This window comes from Semicossyphus pulcher, unplaced genomic scaffold, assembly GCF_022749685.1.
Source record: "Semicossyphus pulcher isolate SPU_LCO1_2020_fin unplaced genomic scaffold, fSemPul1.0.p SCAF_1, whole genome shotgun sequence".
Taxonomy (NCBI): domain Eukaryota; kingdom Metazoa; phylum Chordata; class Actinopteri; order Labriformes; family Labridae; genus Semicossyphus; species Semicossyphus pulcher.
This window is the reverse complement of record NW_027211603.1, coordinates 25,322,817-25,347,482: the sequence shown is the minus strand read 5'-3', so window position 1 is coordinate 25,347,482 and position 24,666 is coordinate 25,322,817. Positions and strand designations below refer to the sequence as shown.

General features: G+C 41.7%; 2 protein-coding genes across 2 annotated transcripts; both read right to left on the bottom strand.

The window, feature by feature from the left end:
• Window positions 1–3,959: 3,959 nt before the first annotated feature.
• qser1 (glutamine and serine rich 1) lies at window positions 3,960–16,267 on the bottom strand. Its single transcript, XM_069661877.1, has 13 exons — window positions 16,085–16,267; window positions 13,918–14,027; window positions 13,494–13,631; window positions 9,621–12,929; window positions 8,605–8,909; window positions 8,247–8,363; window positions 8,020–8,153; window positions 7,745–7,932; window positions 7,478–7,615; window positions 7,240–7,337; window positions 5,706–5,852; window positions 5,407–5,502; window positions 3,960–5,231 (listed from the first exon to the last, which is right to left on the bottom strand). Exons 1-13 carry the CDS (start codon window positions 16,192–16,194, stop codon window positions 5,091–5,093), a joined length of 5,031 nt encoding a protein of 1,676 aa, XP_069517978.1. The 5' UTR covers window positions 16,195–16,267; the 3' UTR covers window positions 3,960–5,090.
• Window positions 16,268–18,061: 1,794 nt separating this feature from the next.
• On the bottom strand, window positions 18,062–24,067 carry prrg4 (proline rich Gla (G-carboxyglutamic acid) 4 (transmembrane)). Its single transcript, XM_069661577.1, has 6 exons — window positions 23,535–24,067; window positions 23,266–23,429; window positions 22,309–22,336; window positions 21,778–21,919; window positions 19,251–19,445; window positions 18,062–19,118 (listed from the first exon to the last, which is right to left on the bottom strand). Exons 1-6 carry the CDS (start codon window positions 23,635–23,637, stop codon window positions 19,091–19,093), a joined length of 660 nt encoding a protein of 219 aa, XP_069517678.1. The 5' UTR covers window positions 23,638–24,067; the 3' UTR covers window positions 18,062–19,090.
• Window positions 24,068–24,666: the final 599 nt, after the last annotated feature.

The window sequence follows — 24,666 nt, the reverse complement described above, 5'->3', positions numbered from 1 at the left end:
GTACGTGAAGAACTAGAACCAGACATGTTGAACAAATGAAGCACAACAAAGTACAATACTTCCTTTGAATTGGTAATATGAGTATAAAAATGCATAAAGTTGAACAACTAAGTTCCTTAAAATTGTACTTTAAAGTACAACCATCCATCCGTTGTGTATTCAGCTTATCAGGGTTGGGGGGGCTGGAGCCTATCCCAGCTGTCATTGGGCGAGAGGCGGGCTACACCCTGGACTGATGGCCAGTCAATCACATAGAGACAGACAACTATTCACGCTCACATTCACACCTACGGGCAATTTAGAGTCACCAATGAACCTAACGAGCATGTCTTCCCGGAAGGAACCCAAAATACATGGGGAAAACATACAAACTCCACACAGCAACGTCCAAGCCGGGATTCAAACCAGGAACCTTTTAACTGTGAGGCGACAGCAAACCACTGCACCATCGTGCAGCCCCTTTAAAGTACAGTACTTGATTAAATGTACTTAGTTTCTTTCCACCACTGCCAAATGATCAGTACAGCTGCTAAGTCAAGTCACGTCACAGGTTATGTCAAGTCAAGTCAAGTCGAGTCCTTAGTTTAGGCAAGGCCAAGTTACTTAAGTTACTTTTTTCCACCTAAGATACAGCACTCTTACCTGTAGTATCCGGTCTTTATAAAGAGAAAAGAAAAGGTGTTAGTAGCTCGTCTGATAATGATATTATTTGCCAATTTTTTATTACCTGTTCAAAAAGTATGACAATGAATTGTATCTGTTTTATAATTATTGATATTCAGTTAAATACATGTGATCAAAGCAAAAACAAATAGCTTATTTATTTAATATTCCCTCCCTCCTCACTTTTAAACAGCGAAATACTGACAGCTAGACGACAACGTCAAACACAAAACAAACTCAACTTCGTTCCAAAAAAAAAAAATTCCAAAAGTGATGACTCTTGGCACAGATGCAGCCACAATGAGGGTCTGCTCTGAGACCGTTGTGAGTAGTAACGAGTACGACTGATGAGGATTCTCTTTGGGGAAAAACATCAGGTACCCGGGGGATTTGATGTTGCGTGTTGCCATAGCGAGGAGTTTGACTGACAGCCAGTCATCCAATCATGACAATCACATGCTGGGGAGCTTTTTGAGTCATGCAATCATGATTCCCAGTTTGGGCTGCGTACATAACTTGATAGTTAGACAGCATTGAATTATATAATTTTACATTTAACAGCTAACATTCAAACTTATGAACACACTCAAGTCATCTGAGTCATCATGCCTCAAGTCCAAGTCGAGTCTCAAGTCATTAACTTGCAAGTCGAGTCGACTCGAGTCCAAGTCACCAAGTTTCAAGTCAACATCTCTGCTCACGTCTGCTGCACGTCCTACAGCAGTGTAACTGGTTAACACAGCTTTTAATCTACACCATCGCCTCACAGTACATTAGGTTTTACTACAGAACCCATAAGCAGTCTGTGTTTTGAAATCTTATCCAACACACAGCCATCCAGTTACTGTGCCCTTCTCTTATTCTCACGCTGCCTCAAGGGTCCTCTCAGTCTGTCTCCCACATATGGAACAATGCTGTGCATTAAAATTCATGTGCTTTTCATCTGGGCAGCGGACATTCAGTATCTGTCTCTTACAGTCATGCCCGTACTGGAATCCCAAACGCTTGCCTGACAGGCCGTCCTCCGCCAACTCCAAAGGACAGAGGACAGTGGCCTTCCTCACAGAGCAGTCGCTGCAGCACAGAGGCACTTTTGTGTTTCGGGGGGTTGCCAGTAATTTTGCATTGTGGCCGAACTGTCTGGGCAATCATATTTTATTCATCGGGCTCAAGACCCTCTCAGACGACACAAAGTCAGCCACCCCTTCACAGGGAATAGTTTGGTCATGAGAGCATGGTGGGCGAGCATCACGATAAGTTTCCCGCCTTGCAACGTCCCCTCAATCTACCAGAATATGAGCCAAAGTTAACAGCACCCTCCCAACAAACAAGTGACACTTAACACAGACTGACCTCTGACATACACCGATCAGCCACAACATTATGACCACTGACAGGTGAAGTGAATAACATTGATTATCTTGTTACAGTAGCACCTGTCAGTGGGTGGGATGTATGTTAGGCAGCAAGTGAACATTTTCTCCTTGAAGTGAGGATGTGAGTGACTTTTACAAGGGCCAGATTGTGATGGCTAGACGACCGGGTCAGAGCATCTCCAGAACTGCAGCTCTTGTGGGGTGTTCCCGGTCTGCAGTGGTTAGTACCTACCAAAAGTGTAGTAGACCAGTGTACCGGCCACAGGGTCATGGGCGACCTAGGCTCACTGATGCACGGGGGGAGCGAAGGCTGGCCCGTGTGGATCGATCCAACAGAAGAGCTACTGTAGCTCAACTTTCTGAAAAAGTTAATGCTGGTTCTGATAGAAAGGTGTCAGAACAGTGCATCGCAGTTTGTTGCATATGGGGCTGCATAGCTGCAGACCGGTCAGAGTGCCCGTGCTTACCCCTGTCTACCACCGAAAGCACCGACAATGGACACTTGAGCATCAGAACTTGACCACGGAGTGATGGAAGAAGGTGGCCTGATCTGATGAATCACGTTCTCATTTACATCATGGCCGGGTGTGTGAGCGTAGCTAACCTGGGGAAGACATGTCACAAGGATGCACAATAGGAAGAAGGCGAGCCGGCGGAGGCAGTGTGATGCTTTGGGCAATGTTCTGCTGGGAAACCTTGGGTCCTGCCATTCATGTGGATGTTACTTTGACACGTACCACCTACCTAAGCATTGTTGCAGACCAGGTACACCCCTTCATTGAAACGATATTCCCTAATGGCAGTGGCCTCTTCCAGCAGGATAAAGCGCCCTGCCACACTGCAGACATGGTTCAGGAATGGTTTGAAAAAACACGAGTTCAAGGTGTTGACTCGGCCTCCAAACTCTCCAGATCTCAATCCAATCGAGCGTCTGTGGGATGTGCTGGACAAACAAGTCTGATCCATGGAGGCCCCACCTCGCGACCTACAGGACTTATAGGATCTGCTGCTCACGTCTTGGAGCCAGATACCTCAGCACACCTTCGAGGTCTAGTGAAGTCAATGCCTCGATGGGTCCTACACAATATGAGGCAGGTAGTCTTAATGTTATGGCTGATCGGTGTGTGATCATATTTTTGTGTAGGGGGCTGCTTGGTTGAGACCAGTAGCAATGAGGAAAGTAAGTGTGGATTTGAGTTTCCTGGGATACCATGAGTCACTGCTGGGGCTACAGGATGTATTTTGGTTTCAGTCGCTAAATATCTGGTGGTAGGATGATGCAGCTATGTCACTCTCACCCACTTTTCTCCCCTATAACATCTACGTCAGCTTGCAACAGCCTCTGAAATAACACCAAAAACAAGTCCATCAGATCTTGTTCAATGGAAGGAATTCAATGTACCGGACAACCTACATAAGCATTCATGCTTTGCAACAGATCTCTGCGTAAAAGAACTTTAGATGAATTCACTGACACTACAGATTGTTCTTATGTTAAAAATGTTTGTATTCTGTGGTCTATCCATCTCTGTCCCTATAAAAGCAGAGATTACTTTTTAGCACTTTGGTTTTAAGTTTACAAATGTGTCACTGAGGTTAAATAGCGAGGCTTCATGCGATTTAAAAGCATCCCACAGCGGTCCTATCTTGTAATTTAACTTCAGGCGTCTTCTGTAATCAGGATTTAAATGTTTGTATTTTTGATGTTGCAGACATTTAAGTGGACCAAAAAATTAAGAATGGCTCCTTTATTTGTCGACTGATCCAGAAGAAAGGATGCATATTGGAAGTTTTTTTGAGCATCAAAATACTGCTGCTGCAAATCTAATGTGTCCTGTGGAAAAAGCTCCTAACTGATGACACAGCTACTGAAGCATGTTCTCATTCTGATAAGTCGCACATGAGACCCAGATCATTTGGAAGATGTTACCTAAAAAGAAAAAACAAACCCATCACCTAATACATGCGGCACTTTATTTACAAACTGCATCTGTAGAGAACAAGATGATTTTTTGATAGCATAAAGTTTGTAAAGGACTTATAAAGAGTCCATTTTGGAAAACTGTGAAAAAAACAATGAAAAAGTGTCTCAGAAATCGTAATGAACAAGATAACATAACAATATTTACTTTTGTGAAAAATATATATCTATGTCATAAAATGTGGGCTACGTCTGTAAAGGAGTATAAAGACAACTTTTATTTATTTCATTGTACCCTCTGATAAGTCAAGGTGATAATATCTGATTAACAAAACTCATAAAAGGCAGTAGTGGAAGGGCACCGACCTGCATCTTACCAGCGAAGGGGCAGTAAACATACAGTATTCAGTTACTAAGAAAGTCGCTGCAGTTCCCACCTCCCTGTTCTTTATACAAAATGTACATTATATATAAGTTGGCGCTCCATTACAAAATGGATGTTTTAAAAACAGTATATAGCTACGGTTATATTTAATATATAGAGATTTTTTTTCTTTACAATAAATCAACCTCTCTGTGTGTGAGCGTACTTATCAAATGATCGATGAAGGCTTGTTAAACTGTAGGCAATCAGATTTCTGGGTTTCTATTTGCTGTGCTCTACTTCCTACACCAATTGCTCTCTAACTAGTGCATACTCACTGGTTATGATCCGGCATTTAACTAAAAACAACAAAAAAAGGTTTTAAAAAACAATATAAATCTATTAAAAGGGCCCTTAAAAAGTGGGCTTGTAACTACAAAAACCTACAAAGACTAGGAGAAGCATAAAGTGGAAGTCTCCCAAAATGCTTCCAATAACAAAGTCCTTGTCTTCTGTTCGTCAAGTGTCTGCTGCTGGGCTGCAGACTATGAACTTTCCTGCCCGCTGCCACTTTCAGGCCACAACTCTCAAACGTCTCTCAGGCTAGTCGTCTCACAGGTCCCTGACTGAAATCTCTCTGTGGCTGGAAGGAGAGACTCACTCAATCCTTCTCTGCTGTCATTACGAGCTGGAGACTTCCTCTTGTTTTCAAGTTGTTTACAGTATTTTTTTTTTTTGCTTTAAAACAAAGCCCGTAAAGGCTGGATCATCGGCAGGCCTGCTGCACTTGATTGATCAGCTCTCCAAAGCGGTCAAAGAGCCCCTCCACCCACGCTCCGTTCTGCAGACACTTCTGTACCGTCTCCTCCTGCCCAAGTTCACCGGCCTGCACCCGCAGGGATGCGATCTAGAGGGCAGAACGACAAACAGAAAAAAGGAACATTAAACACAGCAATGTTCGCCAGAGTAATTAGCACGCTAAGTGAATCCTGCTAAATGCTATCTGAGAGAGAGTACAATCTACACTGACAGAGAACAGCTAATTTAATTCAACACAAACAGGGACAGCTGTGACGGCTCACCTCGTCCTTGCACATGAGGTACGTGTGGTACTTGTAGTGCTGCAACGAGTGGTACAGAGAGAACCACTGCGTTTTCTGCTGGTCCACGGTATACTCCTAAAAAGGGACAATGCATAGTATTAAAATATCTTCAAGGACACTTACAAACATGATTTTCAGTCTAGTATTAATCGATTAAAGAGACGGTATAAGGAGAGCGTTTGGTCAACAGAGTAAAGCATTAAGTTAGTAACAAACCGGTAAGACTGCGCCCTCTGCTGGGGAGACAATGAGTGTGCACTTTAACAATGTTGTCTTACCTGTGGCACTTTGTTCGGCATCTTGTAGGGCTTCATGGTTTTCTTGTTGTAGGCCTTCCCACTGAGACGCACCTTGAAGGCCGGTGTTTCCCCATCCTTCTTCAGCTCAGTCACCACTGAGATCTCTGGGAAGCTGTCTAGAGCCGTCTGAAGACACAGAACAGGAGAGTAACATGTTTATACACCGCAGTCAAGGTCCTGTAGGTTTGCTGTTCCTCTTTGTTATCAAAACAGAACCCGTAAATGTGCTTAAATGGGTAGTATTCAATAGTCATTTTAAACCAGCCAGCTATGATAAAGGATTCAAACAGTAAAGGAATTACAGCGTGAAAGCATGAATTCTATGTGTATCTACAACTGAGGGATTACTAAGATGGAAATTGAAAGAGACCCCACCGTGGAAGCGAAGGGTGTGATCCAAATTATAATCAGACTGTACAAAGAAACCAAATTAGAATTATATCTGCACAATGTCCAACGTCAAATAAGCATTCAACTAACTATGTAAAAGAAAAATGGAGTCAGAGTTTGATACTAAGATTTCAGATGACACAACATGTGGAAAACAGATCAAACATCCACCAATTCACGGCTACGGAGGGAATTCTCTCGGAAAAATTGGATCCACTTTTTCATCACATCCAAGGTCAAGAGTAAATATTTAAATGAAAGCACGCTGGAGAGAATGTGCCGTACGAGGTGCACATCACTCATATATTTTGGAAAGGCAATAAAATCTTAATGTTTTGGATAATGGTACACAAAAGCTTGCAAGAGACACTCGGATATAACATCCCAATGAGCTACATGGTACTCTATCTATGTAATTGTATTTCTTCTGAAGGAAATGTACGAATAACTGATAGATATATGGTCAAAATACTATTGATAACAGGCAAAAAAATCTATCATAAGGAAGAGGGGTAAAGTGGATCCCCCCACCCAAGAACAATGGATATAGATAGTAGAGGAAATCTACATAACGGAAAAACTGACACATCGCTTGAGATTGCAAGAAGCACAGATGGAGGACAAGGGGCAGAAATGGACATTATTCAGCGGACTCAATGCAGCGACGAGGATTACTGAAAAGAACTGATTTAACTGATGAAACTGAGAAAGCAGATGGACTACTAGAAATATTACTCCCAAATAAAATATTTATTTTATTCATTTATTTTTAAGTTCTCTATATTACTTTGATTTGAGGTTTGTTTGCATGCCAACATGTTCATCTGTGCGCTCTTTATGATTATAAATGTTGAAAACAGTTTTGTTTTTATTGTTAGCTTACATTTCCAGCCTTTTAGAGTGAAACAGCACATGGAACAAAAAGACTTTGCAGTGCATGAACTCAATACTAAAATAAGCATAATCTTAATGTACCTGACAAAAGTTTGCTTTCAAACCTTATGTTTTGGCCTTTTGCAATTAAATAGATTAAGTATAATACAAGAGTGTTTCATTTATCATACAAATTAAAAACAATTTTTACACGCCCTCAAAAGTCTCAAAGACACACACACACACCCACCTTTAGGACCTGCCCTATGTGCAGTTTGTGAAGCAGGCGTTTCCTGTTGTCTGTGATCATCCCGTCCACTCTTTTCATATGTGGCAGCAGCAGCTCATCTGGAGTGAACAAATCAACATAGCTTAGAATTAGTACCTTTGTAGTAGACACCTTAAACGTGTTTTCATGCAGTTTCGCGCCTCTCATCAAGGCTCAGTAGAAAACAAAAGCTCAATGCCCAGGTAGTAAGCTCACTCACCGTTGGCCCTCTCCAGTGCTGTCATCACATCTTCGTCCAAGGCAATGCTGGTCAGCAGTTCCACAAAACTCTTGAATGTCTCTTTCATGGTTCGTGTGTTGAGGAGCCGGGATGCAAAGGGCACTGGAGGGTTTAACTCTAAGAGTGTGTGTGTGTGACAGAGATCAAAGGTTAACAGGGCATCAAGAGTAGGAACAGATTTAGACGACCCTTACATCAACTGTTATCCAAACTAGATTTAATGAGAAAAGTCAGGAGGCTCTTCACCATCATCTTCACCACCTTCTTCTGCAGACGATCCTGAGGCAGTGGGTGAAAACTCCTCCTTCCATTTCCTCCTCTTCTTAGGCGGGGGCTCTGCGCGGGGTTTCAGCTGTTTAGGTCGAGGCTTTTGGCTTGGAGAGACCGAGGAAGGAGCGGCTGTCAAGCCCAGCAGAGTTTTCACTTGAACACCCCTGTGTGGGAGAATAACAGTTTGACACTGAAGAGTCTTGTTTCAAACGAAAAACCTTCAAGTACCTCAAACCATACTCTTAGCTTACCTTAGCGAGTTCATAGGCTTGCAGCGCGGCTTCCGACTGCACACTCGTACATACTCCCTTTTGTTAACTGTGTCCAAGAACTTCACATATACCCGCTGGTACATGGTTTTGGCATCACCAAAGTATCCAAGATACTACACACATACACAAAAACAACATTTTACATCTCAGAATAAAGAAAAATGATCTGAACAATCAAATACTGGCATGTGTGTTTTTTTACTTACACTGTTCGTGGCTGAGAAAACTCTCTTTCCATCTCTTAACTCAGGCACAAACTTCTGCAGCAGTGCTTTCTGCACTTTCCAGATGGCTGGAGGCTCACTACCTGCTCTCATTGTCACCTGGAAAAATGCACAATACACCATGAAGATAGTTGTACTATGCAGTATGTAAGAACAGGACATTTTCAACAACAGACTGTAAAGTGGTGGGTGTCACCTTAAATGAAAGATGTTTCATTAAAATAAGGTCAACAACACTGGCATAATATGATATAGTTCAGCTCACCAGCTTACTTGTGCTTAACAACAAAATCTCTTTTCACAAGCATTCATCTACCATCATTGATTTTGGCAGCTCTACCTTTAAGCTTTCGATGTCTTCGTTCCTGACGACAAACTCGTCCCTCTCTCTGTACATTCCCTCCCCTCCGCTGTCCGACAGCTCCTCGTCCGTCAGTCCCTCGATGGCCACACTCGTCAGCTGCACAGCTAGCTGGCCTGTTGGGGTCTCTTTGGACTCCTCGTTGGCCATAAATGGAGTCCCTACTGACATGGCGATCGTTGTCCGTGGAGGAGCAACAACTTGTGACAGACGGGTCTCGGTGACATGGAGTGGTATGGTGGGAACTTGGTCTGGCTTGATCATCAAAGCAGGCATTTGGTTATCTGCAGAAGAAATGTGTTGAGGAAAAACATGTTTAGAAATAAACACGAAAAAGAAAACTCAATGTCGCACAGCAAAAAAGAATACTGTTGAAACATTTACAGTTTGCTAAACCACAGAGGGAGGCCTAACAGTAAAGTACACAACATGTAACCAGTTGGGTAGTTGCAGCTTTTATACTTTCTGCCTGCTTTGCTCTCCAATGTCCATGGAGCCATACATGGACAGTGCCTTTTTTACCTTCATTTATGTTCAGTCACAGTGCATTAACAGAACACTGGGTATCACAAATCAATATTGCTCTATTATTGACCATAATATGTCCATACTGCCACCAATTTAAGTAGAAATATTTTGCAAATTTTAGGCAAATATTGTGTATAGATAAGCCACAATTGAACATCTGAGAAAACACTGTCTTTGTTCAATCTCTAAAACCCATCAGCTATCACCTGATGGCGCTTTAGCCTTTTGGGGCAACAGCTAACATTTTGCGGCTTGCCAGCAGATATCGGGATATCAGATATTCTGGCCAAGACTTCCTCCTTCTTCCACTGTTCATCCTTTACAGTCCAACAAGCAACTTGAAACCCAAGACTTCTGCTTTATAAGATAACAAAAAGCTTTAAATCCTTATATTTAAGTGGTTGAAACCAGCAAACTCTAAGTCCTGCTTCAGTACCAGTATTGGTAGTTCTTTGGGGTAAAGTTACCTGTCCTGGTTTTCCGATCTGTCGACTCATCCAGAGCTGAAAGCGCTGAGGTGATGCTGTTCCTCAGGGCCTGGTTCTTTCCAGTGTTCTCCTCTTCATCTGAACTGAACGACGGAAGAGTCTCCAAGTTCTTTTGAAGATCCTCATCCAGACGCTTCTGCTGAGAGCTCGCTCCTGGACTCTCCTGGGGAATCAAGGGCCCGGGCAGAGTCTGCAGCTTGGGGGGCAAAGCAGGCAGAGTACACGGCGGTGGTTTGGACGAGGTGCAGGGCTTTCTCGGGCGACTAATTGTTCGTGTAGGACTTGGAGAGTAATGCTGTTTGGGGCCCGATTTGATGAAGTCGAGGAAAGAGCCAATGAAGCCAGTTTTGACCTCAGGCTGTTTCTCTTCTACTTCACGGATCTTCTGCCTCATTCTCTCCTGCTGCGGACAACCGTCATATACATTGTTGGAAGCAGACGGTGAGCCAACATCACTACCCCTTGAGTTTTGCCGCTTCGCCTGCCCATAGCGCTTGGCAGCTCTGGCCTGTCCATTATCCTCCTCAGGACCTCCTGGTTTGCTTAAAGACTTTGAACGAGCCTTCTTTTTGGCAAAGTCTTCACCTCCTGGGCATTCAATGAGGCCATCCTCTGTTTTTATACACTTCACATTCCCTTTGACTCTACTCTGAAGACCTGAGGGGTCATACACCTGACCGGCTAAGTGATAGTCATTCTCAGAGCTCCCTCCATCTCCATTTGTATCGACATCAGAGCTGTTGTTGTGGTGAACAGACTGACCCTGATAATCTGACCCCATCTGAGCTCCATTTAGTGTCATGGCCATGGTGTGGGAGTTAGTGTTGGTCATTATTGGATGTTGTGCGGAGGAGAAACTTGGTGACATGTGCCTTATATCCACCGTCTGGAAGTGACCTTTAGAATCAACTGAGCTGGCCATCACTGCCATGTCCGCCTCAGAGGATGCAGCTTTGACAAAGTCTTGTGGTGCGACCCCACAGGCCGCCACTGTGGCAGCGAGGATGTCGTCAACATTTGACAAAATATTTCTGTCATCTGCAAGTAGCATGGAGTCAGGGAAGCAAATGGAGTTCAGCGCAAAGTGGTTCTTGGCATCATTGGGTTGCTGGTTTGCCGACTGGCTGTAGTGGTGTTTAGAGGGATCAGGGCAGCCTGAGCTCTGTTCGGAGACTACTGTGCCCTGCTGACTCTGGGTTTCACTGACACTGGGACCAAGAAGTTCTCGATCCATCTGAAGATACTGGACATGAACAGGACCCAGATCCTGGGTTGGTTGGATACCTGGCACTGATACCACCTTTGAAGCGTTTTGAGCATGGTGGACAAGTGGCTGCTGGAGCAGAATCATCTGGTTATGGTCGAGGAGAACCTGAGTACTGGGGACGGTGATGAACTGGGTGTGGGCAGCTGTGGTCTGGCTCTGGGATTGGCTGTGGTTCTGGTGGTTTTGTTGATGCGGCTCAGGAGATTTGAGGGGTACATGAGTAGATATAATACTGGAGTTTGTAGTTTTCACGTTGGTTGTATCGTGACCGTTGGTACAGCTAAGATGAAGGTGCTGTTGGCTCAGAGAACCCATCCTTTCATCCTTTATCTGTGCTGTGTTTGTATGACCGAGCCCCATGAGCTGGTCATCGGAACGTGAATTGCTTCGGATAACGCTTTGCGTTTTGTGTTGATCATCCATTTTTGAAACGACATATATGACATTGTTATGAGCAGACATATTGCTAGCTGCAGCAGAGGCTTCCATGGAGGCCTGCTGGAGAGCATCTAGGTCCTGAATAGGAAGCCCTTCAAGTTTCTGTTTGCCATATGTTGGCTTTAAGTCCTGGATTGAGGACCTGACGTCATTTTGTAAGGCTTGAGCAGTGGAAGAGTAGGTAGGCAACTGTGCAGACAACACGTATTTATGAGACATCGTCTGCTGCTGGGGCAGAGTGTCATGTGTTTTACCTCCCATTGAGGCCTGCATGAGGGTGTAGTCCTGTGTAGAATTTGATGTGGGTAGACTCCGCACACATGTGGCTGGGTAAGAGGAGTTAAGGGATTGGTTAAGGGATTGTCCTGTGGCGTAGCTCTGAGATAGAGTTACCGAAGCTTGCCCCTGCGAGTGAGATGTAAAAGTCACATTCGGGGCACCCTGAGAGTGGGATGTGGGGTAGCTCTGAGTGAGATTCCCCTGACACAAGCCCTGGACCTGGGCTCCATACTGGATCTCCTGCTCCTGGCTCAGCCCAGGACTGGAGGAGTAAACAAGAGTCTGACTTACAGATGCCACATTGTCAGACTGGCTGGAGAGGGAAGGCAGAGTCTTGTAAAGGGGAGAGAGTTTGTCCGAGGTGGAATTAGAGTTCTGAGACTGGGTTTGGGGGGTGATATAGGTTTGAGCAAGACTACTGGACATTAGGCTGGAGAGCTGGACTGACTGCTGATTAGCAATCACTGAGTTCTGTTTCGGTCCAGGTGGAGAATATTGCTCGGGAGACCCTCCTGTGAGGTTCTGAGAGTGCTTTTGACTCTCTTCAACTCCTGCAGGATGTTGGGCTAGTTTGGAAGAGCAGTCTTTAGCCTTCGGCAAAGAAGTGGACGAATAACCTTGAGTTACTGAGTCTGTTTTGGGTTGTGGAGCACGGTTGACCCCTTGAGAGGATTCTGCACCTGTGGAAGGGCTGCAGGACACCGGTGTCTGACGGGACGGGTCCTGCTGGTAGGACACATCCGCTTCATTGCCAGAGCCAAAGTATCCCTGTAAAGAGTGCTCTGAATTGGGCAACTGCTCGGAGGCTGCGTGGCTGCTGGAAGGCCTCTGGTGGTGTTTAATCACACTACATTCACGCTGAAGAGCTCTTTCAATGGAGCCTGAGAAAACTGTGGCCCCATATGGTTGCGGGGCACCATGAGGGGCAGGCAGGGTAGAAGATAGTAGGCTGAATTGGGGTTGTAAGAGGTGGGGGGCTGACTCCTGGGCTGAGCGGTAAGTGGAGGACTGGACAGGCAGAGCCGAGCCCAAAGCAGGGGCAGAGAGATGATTGAAGGCCAGTGCAGTGGGAAGCACAGTCTGGCTTGGTTTGAGATGCAGAAGGGGGTCATGGTGAGAAAACAGGCCATTGGTGGAAGTGCTGAAGGCAGGATCCGGGAGAGCCAAGGAAGGGTTGGTGGCGTAACTCCTGGATGAGTAGGCACCAGTGTGCTGATAAGACGACAGAGCAGCAGGAGAGGGGAAAGTGGCAGTTGAAGGCAGGGCACCAGTCAAATAGAGTTCAGTGGTGGAGGAGTTGGCACCTGCGGGGCATAGAATAGAGAGTATAAGAGCAGGACAGGCAACATGACGGGATATAATCCAAGCATTACAAATCAGACCTCTATTTACAAAAGATTAAACTTGTAATTACACAAACATTTCTCAATACTGACATCACCAACCAAATTAATTTTGTCTTGCCTTAATTCTTTAGCTCATTCAGACCTTATCAGCCTACCACGAGCACATTCTAATTGCTTCAGTAGGATCAAATTTACAACAATCTTTCATTAGATCATATGATGCAGACACAGATGCATCTTTGTAAAAATGGTCTGGTCTTGTACGCAAAGTATTCTGGAATTCTGATCGTAAAATCAAACTCTTTGAAAGCTCTATCAGGGAATATTTTTTCTCACAAATACACATATTATATATTAACTTAGCTTCTTCATAAAAAATTAATAAAAATAATTTGTTTGGAACTCAGTGTCATAAATGAGAGAACCCCTTACATACAAAGAAAAGAATAAGCCTACTTACTTGGTACAAACAGGAATTTTTCAGCGTGTAATCAAACAATAAATAAGTGGACGTTTTCTTACCAGCAGGCCATGATGGAGGTCTAAAAGGAGGAAGCAGTGAGGCACTAACAGGACCAGCCTGAAGGCTTCTAGACTCCATGGCTGACAGGAAGCTCATGATTGAGGTCTCAGAAGTATTACTGCTTGTGTCAAGTGCTCCTGGCAGTCACAGAAAGGAGAGGTTAGTACATTTACATTGCAAAAAAAGTCTGGGCTAATATGTAAATTGATATTAGCTCATTGATACTATATGATGATACTGTGTATTTCTATACTTCTGACCACCAGATTTAAAGGTGGTTTACACAACCGATATTATGGGTTGTGTAAAGAAACCAATATTTTTCAAATCTCAAATATCAACATTGGGGTGAGTGAGAAAGAAAATTAATATGGGAAAATGTATTCTTAATAACAAACATTAGTTATGGCATTCATAACTCACCTGCTGCAGCAGGAAGGTGTGATGTAGTGTAGGTGGGAAGCTGGTGGGTGGAAGTGTAGCTTTGCCGCTGGAGGAGCTCTGCATCAAGGTGTGCTCCACCATAATTGGAACTGTAACACACAACAAACACATACGTGAGAGCTCGAATCTTCACTGTATGAGGGAATCACCCAAATATGTAAGACCCAACTAAATAGCTTTTCTTGAAACACAGCATTCTTGTTTTCAAGTACTCCATTTGTAAAGTCTTGGCTGTCTACTGCGTGACAAACTCAGGAGGCCCACACCCTTTTTGCAGAAAATGCAATAATGTCTGTATGAAGCATGCTATGTGAAAAATTATTTTTAACATGATTCAACCCAAACTGTTCATTTTATGTAAATTGCAGACTTTAACAATAACTGTTGGATTGCTCGGCTTGGTGTGACGTTCTATGGTAACGTGTGCCTGAGCCAATTAGGGGGGGAAAAGTTTAATATACGACATATGACTTGTTGGAAAATCATTGGAAACAGAAATAAAACCAGAGGTGGGCTAATCAGATGCAGTCAGCCGGGCCTAAAGTGTTCCTTTTTTTGCCAGAAGGTAAACATCTGTGGAAAGGCTCAGAGCAGAGAGGGTGTCATCCACCTCTTTTTCTTGTCCCTTTTACATACACAGATGTGCAAACTTCTGTTATACAACTCTTCTGGGCTATTTGAAGACCACTACTTCACCAGCTACATTTTTGCAATGTAACGCAATCCAACATCTTTTCTTGTTTTATAAGGCTCATAACGCGTATGTTTACACTGACACTGTCAGAGAGGTATAAATTGAACCGTATGTTTTATACTAAGGTTGTAGTTTATTGTTTGTTGTACTGGACCACATTATGCTGAATGTGTTTCTAATATTCTTCCCCCCATATGTTTGAAAATAGGATGGGCTAAACATTACAAACATCTCTCAGTGTACTGCAGCCCAGTACAACAACGCTGAAAACTACCTCAATAAAACATATAAGAACTATTGCGTCTCTAAGAGAGTCACTTAGCTAAAATGTATAACCTTTGTAAAGGTAGAATTTATGGCTGACTTCTGTTATTGGATTGCTTTAGATTTTAAGGGCTTTAACCTAAAAAAAAAAACATTAAACAGTGAGCGTATAACAGTTTGTTTCTCAGCAGTCGAGGCAAATGCATTATCAGCCGCAAAACCCTTGCTATTTGGGTCACACTGATATGACAAGAGGAAAACTGAGATAACCTAAGGCTGCACTTCTGAACCGGTTATCAGTACATCGACTGATTGTGTGCACTGCAAAATGCTATGATTCTTGTCATGCAACAAATGGATTAAGTAAACACTTCTGTGGCATAATTTAGTGTATCATCACACTTACTGTACTCAAGTCTTGCTCCATATACTTCTGCAAGGTTTAAATTGCCTGAGGTGCTATTTTGGTGATGATTAATAGCACAAACAGAAGTATTTGTAGAATACTACACAGCTATCATTAACATGATGAATGATCATTAACATCAATTTTCAATATTAAATACTTTGTAGAACATACTACAGAAGTCGTGAGATTTACTTAGTTTGAGCTCTACAACTAATGTAGGTTTGGGGTTACAAAACTTTAAGTAGCCTCAGTAAAATAACGTGAAGTATAGCAATGGACCTCCAACTTTCACAACTATAATAAAGGCACACATATGTAGATACAACGACACGTCGCCTCTTAGCTCTTAGGTAACAACACCACCAGCTATGCCCCACTAATTTGAAGTACCATGACTGACATGACTAGCATTGGTGGCTAGTTACCTATCTTGTTTTGGCTTTGGCGAGCACCTGTGGGTGAAGTAAAAGGCCGATAAAATGCTAATATTAGCTACCTGGCTGGATACCTTATTACACATACAATAACAGCTCTCTCTAGTGTGCACTAACTCTGTTAATGGCCATGCTGAGGAGGCGGTGTGCTAACCAAAACTAGCGAGGTGGGAGGCTATGAAACACTGACAAGTCAAAGCCTCTACAACTCCCATAAAATTCCCTGATTTCCCCCATTTCTCCAGTGTTCCTAGTCACAACAGGCTCCTCTGCACTTCTCTCCAAACGCTAGGCCCTCCATCACCGGTATTTCCCTCGGAAGCTGCCCTCTCCTTCATCCTTTACCTTGGCTTGACACTCGCCGTGCTGCGGTCATAGGCCCAAGAAGCTACGGTCTGTGCTGGAGCAGCCAGCGCGTCCGCGAAGCTGGAGGTCGGGTAGTTCCTGTCCATCATCCGGTGAAAGATTCACTTCCCCGACGGAGCTTCGTAGAGCAGCGGACACACATCGTAGCAGCCCGGGTCCGACCCACCGACCGACCGACCGACAAACTAGGGCAGGCAGTCCCGTCAGAGCGCTTCACAGTCCGCGGAGCCGCTGGATTAAAATGTGCCTTTTGCGTTCTTCTAGGTGATTTGGTTAATTTTTGTTCATCTCTCGTCATGGAGAGACGTGCAAGCCCTGCATGGTTTCACGTACCCATGTTAGTTTATTTCCCAGGATGCACCGCAGACTTTGGATGGAAGTTTTGTAGTTTTCCTTCTTTCCACCTAAAAGTTCAAAAATATGCCTCCTACCTGGGTGGTTCTTTAAATAGTTTGTAATACCGTCACAGAAACCAAAATCGCCACGTAAAGACATTTATTGTAACCAGCCTCTGCTTTGATGAAGTCTTGAAATTATTAGAATAAGATCTCAAACTTTCTTATGTGGATTATCATTTAACTGACAGAGAATAAAAAAAATAATTAAACAACAAAAAATCCACATTGTGAGATCTTTTGGTGTACCTATATGAGCAGCCATACTTATACTATGTTATAGTAGAAACCATTGGTAGAAACATGTAGCCTCTGTGAATATAACAAATCCAGTTCTCAGCTGGATATTTACAAGTTACATTAAATTGGTTACTTAATAATTACGTATTTAGTTTACTAATCTTTGTGTGGCTTTGTTTTTATATTAATTATATTCCTATCTTCCTGTACATTGTACTGTGATTAAAGCTCCTTTGAGGAACTTTCGGTTTGTGTTGATTTTGGCGCCCCCTGTGGACAAAGTTGTACCTCTTATCTCTTTGCTGATCTTGTCCTGTACATGTTTAAGAAGTGTTTTTTTAACTAAAAATCTCATTCTCCTTTTGTTCAACATTCAAACGTTTCACTCACTGTGAATCTTTGATATAAATGGCACCGTGGATGGCTGCCTCGATGTGTTGGTGCGTGGCGTGCAAACCTATTTGGCAATAAACCCCGATTCTGATTGCCTTGTAAAATATATAAAAAAGGCAAATTTGGCAGCGCGAAGTTAACCGCCTTGTCTGACACCTACCTCCCGGCAATGGTTACAGACAATAAAAATAACTATAAAGATATAAACAGTCACTGATGGTCTTGTTTGCTTTTGCAGCTCATATAGAGGCATCAGTGTTAATTTCAATCCGTTTCAAATCCAGCTAAAAACTCCTCACAGTACAGTGAGAGCAACTTGTACAATTGCTTGATTTGGTTAGCATTTTTTGCCAGCAAAGAAGATTCACTTACACTTACACTAACACTTAATGCCAAACAAATACAATACATTTTTAAAAAAAGTCAAACTTTATGTTATCCAAAAAGGCTGTGAAAATTAAAAAGCCTTAATGTATCATTTTTTTTTCAATCTTGATATATCTGTTCTGTACACAAGTGTGTGTTCTTTAAGTTTTTTCTGTAAGGTAAATAAAGTTGTACTTCGTAACTTCATTAAAAAACTAAAAATAATTGGGTCTCTGTGTCTCTATTTTAAAATAAGGTATTCTCCTGTGGAGCCCTCACCCCATCATCCTACTACATTTATGCAGTTTTCAGTCTTCTCAACTACACTTTAAATTCAGTTCAACAGATGTGTTCAGATCTGATCAACAGCGATAGATTGCTGACATGACGCCAAGAGTTGATAATATTCACGGTAAATATTGAAAAAGAGTATCATCATGATGTGTATGCATACTCACACACAGGTGAAAGAGAAGACAAAAAATATCAAAATATTTCATTTAATTAAAACAATAAAGAGATTTTCATTTCAAGAAGTTATGCTTCAGATAAGCTTCAAAAAGAAAATAAATTCTCATTATGTCATGATGAAACTATTCTACATCTTCTAAAGAGACACCAGCATCCAAAAGGCAGGTATAATTATCAAATTACAGTTCAGTGAATGAAAGATGACAAACTGTTACTACAAAAATATATCATAATCAACACAGCTATAATATTCTACTATAATTGTTAAATAATCTTCTCTGTTAATGTTGTAAAGCTTCCCTTGATGATCTCTCGTCTCCATCAATTTATAGCAATATTTAATAATAAACCCAGTATGTATTGAAAGTAAAAATGCCACGCATTATAACATCTGCACAAGTTATTAAAAATAAAATTCAAAGATCATGATATACAGCACAAAGTTAATCTTAACAAATACAGCTGGTTGGCCAGTACATCAAAACACTTGTACTATCCTTAAAAATACTTTTCATTATGACAACAATAACCACCATGCAGCGTCTCCTTCTGAAGGAGACAGGAAGCTGTAAACTACACAAACAAATCTGTCTCTCTTCAATAGCAATTAATACTTGTTGTGTAATAAAACATAACCCTGATCTTGCTCTCAGCCCTTCTATACATGCCGTGTCTAAAGCGACAGCTCCCTCAGGGCTCAAGTTTTCCTCTTAAACTTCAATTCTGACATCCAACACATTACTTATTCTTCATTTTCATTTAGACAAAAAGCAGCAAACCAGGTACAATGTATGATCAAGCTTACTCAGCACAGGGTTGAGGTTACATAATGAAGCATAGCCACAGCTGTGGAAATAATTAGTACAGGATACATTTTGGCACAAGCAGGTTAAGAGGGTGGAGCTAAAACTGACATGATTTTACTGCTAAATAAAAAAATACACCAACAAACCAGACATGTTAAAAATTATATAAAAAGAAATATAAATCAGAGCAATAAAGGCACCAGAGTTTTTTTTTTTAGATCTTGTGATGATGAAAAAACTGGTAAGAAACATTCAGCAGAGCAGCAGTGTCTGCCTAATGTTGACAGACATGGAGATATGGTGTCCTGTAGATACTACCGCCGAATACTTCCAGCTCTTGAGCTAAAAGCAAAAACAAGAAAAGATAAGAAAAAATGTTTGAATCATGTGTCTGAGACTGCATTGCAGACTCTGTGTACCAGACAAACTTGAAAAGTTGGTTACAAACATAAAGTCAAGAACAAATGCAGTTACCCAGGATATGGAGGAGGAGGGGCGTCATGCTGTCCATGTTTTGCGATTGCCTGTTCATAGGAAGGCAGCCCTGGGGGGGTCATTTCCTCCATCTGGGGTGGGGGTGCAGGTGGAAGCACAGGTTGTAAGGACACCTCCTCTAGCCGTCGCATTATGAGAGAAGCGTTACTCCTCCTCCGTCGCACCCGAATGGAGCTGTGTGAGACGTGTAGACACACCATATATATGATGTCCTTCATATGTGACCTACTTAATGACTTCAAGTATTAAAATTAGAGATTTTCCAACAACATTTTTCCTTTCCGGAACCACCTGTCCTTGAGTATTGGCCAATACTGAGCACACTTTCAATACCAGTGTGAATAAATATTATATACTGTTTTTTATTTTTTTATCAGTGGTATACTGTTAACCGTGTATAGATGTAATTTAACCATTGTCTTATTGCCTGGCTCAGTAAACTGAGGGAATCCTGATTTAAATAAAAGCAGAGCATCTACAAACAAGCTAAGCTAACATTAGCTACAGCTCGGCTCGCAGCCCTGACATCCTGTCTCTGTCAAATAATGTCAGAGAAACACAGATTTTTAAAATGAAACTGCTTGTTTTGTGTCTTTTCCTGTTTATCTGTAAATTATCTTAGCTTTAAATTTAGAAAAATACAGCCTTGAAATGAGAGGCAAACATTTACACTTTGCTAACTTGGCTAACATTACACTGTCTGCTAGCACTGCACTTCTGTTGTTAACTATCATGTGATAATTTCTCTGAAATCTGTTCTTCTTTTTTGTTCTAAAACAGTAGAGAACAACATCACAGGGACTTTTCAGTCTGTGAATCACTCCGCCTCAGCGAGGTGTTCTGAATACTGTTAATTACCGTTACAGCAGACTGTGTATGTCTACATTAATCCAGCTGGTACCTCTGAATCACACAGCAGACTCTTATTTCACTGGTTGATGATAAATTAACACATACAGATAAATTAACATCATAAAAAAACTGCTGATCCGTGTGAAACCTGTAGACACAAAGTGCAGGAGAATGTTTGTGTTGCTTGGCAACAAAAGTCCAGTTTCAGTTAAGTTGTGGAACTAGTTGAGTTGGGGAAGCAAAAAAAGAATCTGTTGTTGGTCATCACTGATGACTACTATTTGCTGCTTGTGTAACTCTTGTATAAAAGCAATAGGCTTGTTCGAGATGACTGCCGGCTCGCCTCGACAACAGGCGAGAGTAGCCGGTTGCAGTCGGGGGAGGAGTCATAAAGCCGGACACTTATTTGTTGACAAGTTTGCTGCTCGCCTCGTCAAGCATCTATAATACCAACACCTCACTGTAAATTGAAGTGAATAAAGTCTTCATTTGTTGTTGTTATTATTATTATTATTACTATCATTATCATTTTAATTTGATTTAATATTAAGTTCAGTTTTTGATAGTTATTTCGATATAAACGTCATTGTATTTATGTTTATTAAGACAACGTTCATGAGGCATGAGTAAAGCATTACAATGTGAATGACAGTACTTTGATAAACCCGTTTGGTGTCTGTCTGACACTTCATTAAGTTTAATGAATAATGATGAATAAGACAGAAGTCTCATCACTTCCTTTTGGGGAGTGTCAAGGCTTTTTTCAGCCAATAGGCGCTTCACTCAAGCAAGAGCAAGTCGTTTCCCATCATGTATAGAGTTGTGCAGTCGGTGGAGAGCAACTGCGGCGCCTGGCCCTGAAAACTGCAGCCGCCTCGCTCCCGCGGGACTTCAAAGCCTCGCGCAGTCGGGTTTTCAGAGCAAGTCGGACAACAATCTAACCGTCATGCATTATGCTTGGCAAGGCAGCGATGGATTCTGCGCAGGCCTCGCTCATCTCGAACAAGCCTAATATCACACTCGAGGTCATGATGTTGTTCTGAATATCATCAGGGCTGTGATTTGGTCATAGGTACGAGGCTGAAGATAATGACAGCCGTGAAGATATTCAGTACAACATCATGAACTCGAGTGTGATATTGCTTAAATATATTATAGCTGCATAGGCAAATGTTTTAGAAAAGAGGAAACGAGTCCATTATTTGGGGAAGCTAATAAATTATAGTATTAGATTGCCTTGATTGGGGCAATCTCAGATACAAGATGTTGCTTTTTAAGCTATAACTGAGGTGTGAGTACAACAACTCCAAGGCTAATTAACCTAATTCTTGTAAAACTTCTGTGCTGCATGAAAGGTGTGACAAAAATGTTGTTGAACAGGTCAAATTAATCGATTAGCTAATTAGTTAAATCATAGAAAATAATTTTAACAATTTAATATTTTAATTAAATTTAATACAATATATTATTCACAGTTTCCCAGATTAGAGTATTTGATCCTTTTCTTTGCCATGTATGACGATACAGTTTTGTCAAACATAACAAGAAATTTGATTGCTTCAACTAGGGCTTTGGGAAATGACAGCCATTTTTCACTGGTCAAAATAATGAATCAAGAACATGAACTAACAATTATAAAGACCTTCTGACTCACCTTGCACGACTTAAGTCGCCCTTGCATTTGCCTTGACAGAAGTACCAGACCAGGAGGCAAATAATAACAATGGCTACTCCAGCAACTATCAGTCCCACCAAAAGAGAGGTCACATCCACCCGTGAGCCACGCTTGTCCTTATCTGTGGACCATCATAGAGCACAGTAAGTACCTGGATAGTGTTAACCTTTCTTGATAAGGGCAGCAAGATGTTATACCTGATGAAATAACCCCCCTGAAGATTACAGGGTGATTCCTCTTTAACATGGGATATGGTTTCTTTGGTTTGATTTTCTTTGAGTAACAAACATTTTATTATTAGATTTAGTAAGAATGCAGACCTCATTACTAAGACAAAATGACTGGTATTTGAGCAGCACATTGTGTTTTAGACCTGCCAATGAATGTATAAGCTACTGTACACTGTTGAACAAGTGGAACAAGCGGTGAAACAGGTTTTGGAAGCACCACTGATAACATTATAAAACATTAAATTAAAAGAAGAAGAAGTTATTTATCTCTCTGTCTTACCTTCAGTGTATTTCTTCCAGAAATTATCCTGCAAAAGAAAACATCTTTAGTATATTGAAATCAGCAGTAGCCTACTCTGCCCTACAAAGGCTAACCACAGTAACTACGATTTTGATCAAAATTGAGTTATGACTCAAATTAAACCTTTTGATATCTGTTCTTTCTTGTGACAAAATTTCCGGTTTCAATCTTGTTCTCTTCTTGAGAAAAAAAGGTGTACAAATTGCAGTAACTACAAAATCCAACCCAAATCCAAGGCCAACTGCCGTAAATGTAGTTAATGTGCTCTGCCTTGGGCTCCCAGAGATAAGGGATTCTATTGGGTAGCGTATTACTGCAGTCTGGCCTTGGTTTTTCGGTGCTGTTACTGCGGTCTGTCTTGGGACTGAAGTCCCAGCGTTTACTTTGCTTAAGTAGCCTTATGTGACACTTACTATTCCCCCAAATAAACAAGTTTATATTTTAGAGGCTTGCTTACTGGCAGCAGAAAGTACAAGTATAACCAGATGTTAATCATCTTTATTTTGAAACCGGATGCAGTGACTATTACAACTAAATAATACATTACAATTTTTACAAATTGAATATAGTAAGAAATTAAAACAGTTTCCCTCATACTACGAATAGATTAGACACAAAAATTGTATTTACTGCACTTACCTATAAAGCGATTCAAGGCAATACAAAGGCAGAGTGCAGTAACTACAATTTTTGTGTCTAATCTTAGAACAAATAACTGATCATGGTTTTTAAGCATAAGAATTACTCTATGAAAACCTTTTTAATAAGTTCATCTTAACCTTTCTAACTATTACACATTTGACTGGACAATCGAAAGACTTTTCTCAGTTAAAGTGTCAGCGTAGTTACTGCCTTTGTAGGGCAGTACTAAGGCTCCCCTCTTTATTCTCAGGATATGTTTTTAGTGAGAACACCCACTGAACTGCATCACTTAACTGTAGCCGGGATGTTTTCAAAGACCTCCCTTGCTTCTTCGTAATTGCAGATTTCTTCATAACACTCCCTCTCCAGATTCCCAGGAACAAAGATCTCAAAGTCAAACCGGTTGAACAGTAGATGGCGACCCAGGAACGAATTTGCGTCCCCCTCATCTACAAACACTGAAAAGTTCAAATGCACATGAAATTAATGAAGAAAAAACTGATGGGTCTGCGTTTTAAATGTTAATAAAACTGTTCTGTTTTTTTTCATTAAAAAAATCTCACCTTCTTGGTCTCCTTCATGTTTGGACAGTAACCTCCTCGTGCAGGCCAGATCTCCGCATGACAGGAGTTGAAGGAGTATGAACAGATGAAACAACATGGTCATCCGTGCACCTGCGCGCGTACAACGGGCGGGGCATTAAGTTCAGAGGGCAGATTACTGCGAACAACGCACCCAGCTTCTTCAAACAACTATATGAACACTTTTCTTTGACCATCCAGCACCGGAGAAGTATATTTTACATTACCTATGAGGTAAAGTGGCACATAATGATGGGCAAAGTTCACAAGAACAATATGAAGGCTGTGTAAAGGAGCTGCGAGGACGTGTCCGACTCGACGCTGATAAGATGAGTCAGGAAATGTTCAGCGACAGTCACAAACAACAGCTGAGTTCAACGTTTACCGCAGCTCATTCTTCACATGGAAAAAATACTGTTAAATAAAACTGTGAGTACATGAAGCACCAAAGAAAGTCCCGGTAGGTCCAAAAAAAAGGTGTTGTTTACTCCCAACAGATGTGAACTCAGCTCTTCCTAAACTACCTGCGCAGACTCGACCAATCGATCCCGTTTACCTGGATAATGCGATAAGTTCTGAAACACAAGTGGACGCTAGAGGGCAGCTGAAACCACGAAAGTGAAAGTACTTCTCAGCAAAACTTTTCACACATAAGTGTAACATAGAGTTACACATGCATCATCTGGCTTCTGACTCTGAGTCAGAGACCACAAATCCTCCCATTGCAAAGTCATTTACTGACAAACCTTCACTCTGGGTCATATTTTCAGCACATATTGACATGCTGTTCAGATACATTTTTGAGAGGAGGAATGAATTGAATTTGCTCTGTAAAAGAGCAACAAATATACAGGCTATTTAAATTAAATTTAATTTAATTAACAGGAGGCTTTTAAACACACTACAAAAATATATATTATCAGATCTTAATGCAGTGTTTACGTTCGTATTCATGTGGATTTGAAAAGGAGTCACCTTGCAATGGATGTAGTTACTTTAACCCTATTTTAAGTAGGTGACACATTTTTTTCCATTTCAGACACTAAACTTTATTTAGACTTAAAGGATCATATTACTTAAATGACCCCTTTAAAGTGTCAAGTGCCATAATTTT

What these genes read in the sequence shown, in the direction of transcription:
- qser1 (XM_069661877.1), bottom strand. Translation starts at nt 16,194, where the DNA reads ATGATGGACAGGAACTACCCGACCTCCAGCTTCGCGGACGCGCTGGCT. An exon ending in ACACCTTCCTGCTGCAGCAG is followed by an intron (nt 13,632 to 13,917) that starts GTGAGTTATGAA and finishes TGTGACTGCCAG; the next exon opens with GAGCACTTGACACAAGCAGT. An exon ending in AAGCCTATGAACTCGCTAAG is followed by an intron (nt 7,933 to 8,019) that starts GTAAGCTAAGAG and finishes TCTCCCACACAG; the next exon opens with GGGTGTTCAAGTGAAAACTC.
- prrg4 (XM_069661577.1), bottom strand. Translation starts at nt 23,637, where the DNA reads ATGACCATGTTGTTTCATCTGTTCATACTCCTTCAACTCCTGTCATGC. An exon ending in CTGGAAGAAATACACTGAAG is followed by an intron (nt 21,920 to 22,308) that starts GTAAGACAGAGA and finishes GATGGTCCACAG; the next exon opens with ATAAGGACAAGCGTGGCTCA. An exon ending in CCTCCTCCTCCATATCCTGG is followed by an intron (nt 19,119 to 19,250) that starts GTAACTGCATTT and finishes TTTTGCTTTTAG; the next exon opens with CTCAAGAGCTGGAAGTATTC.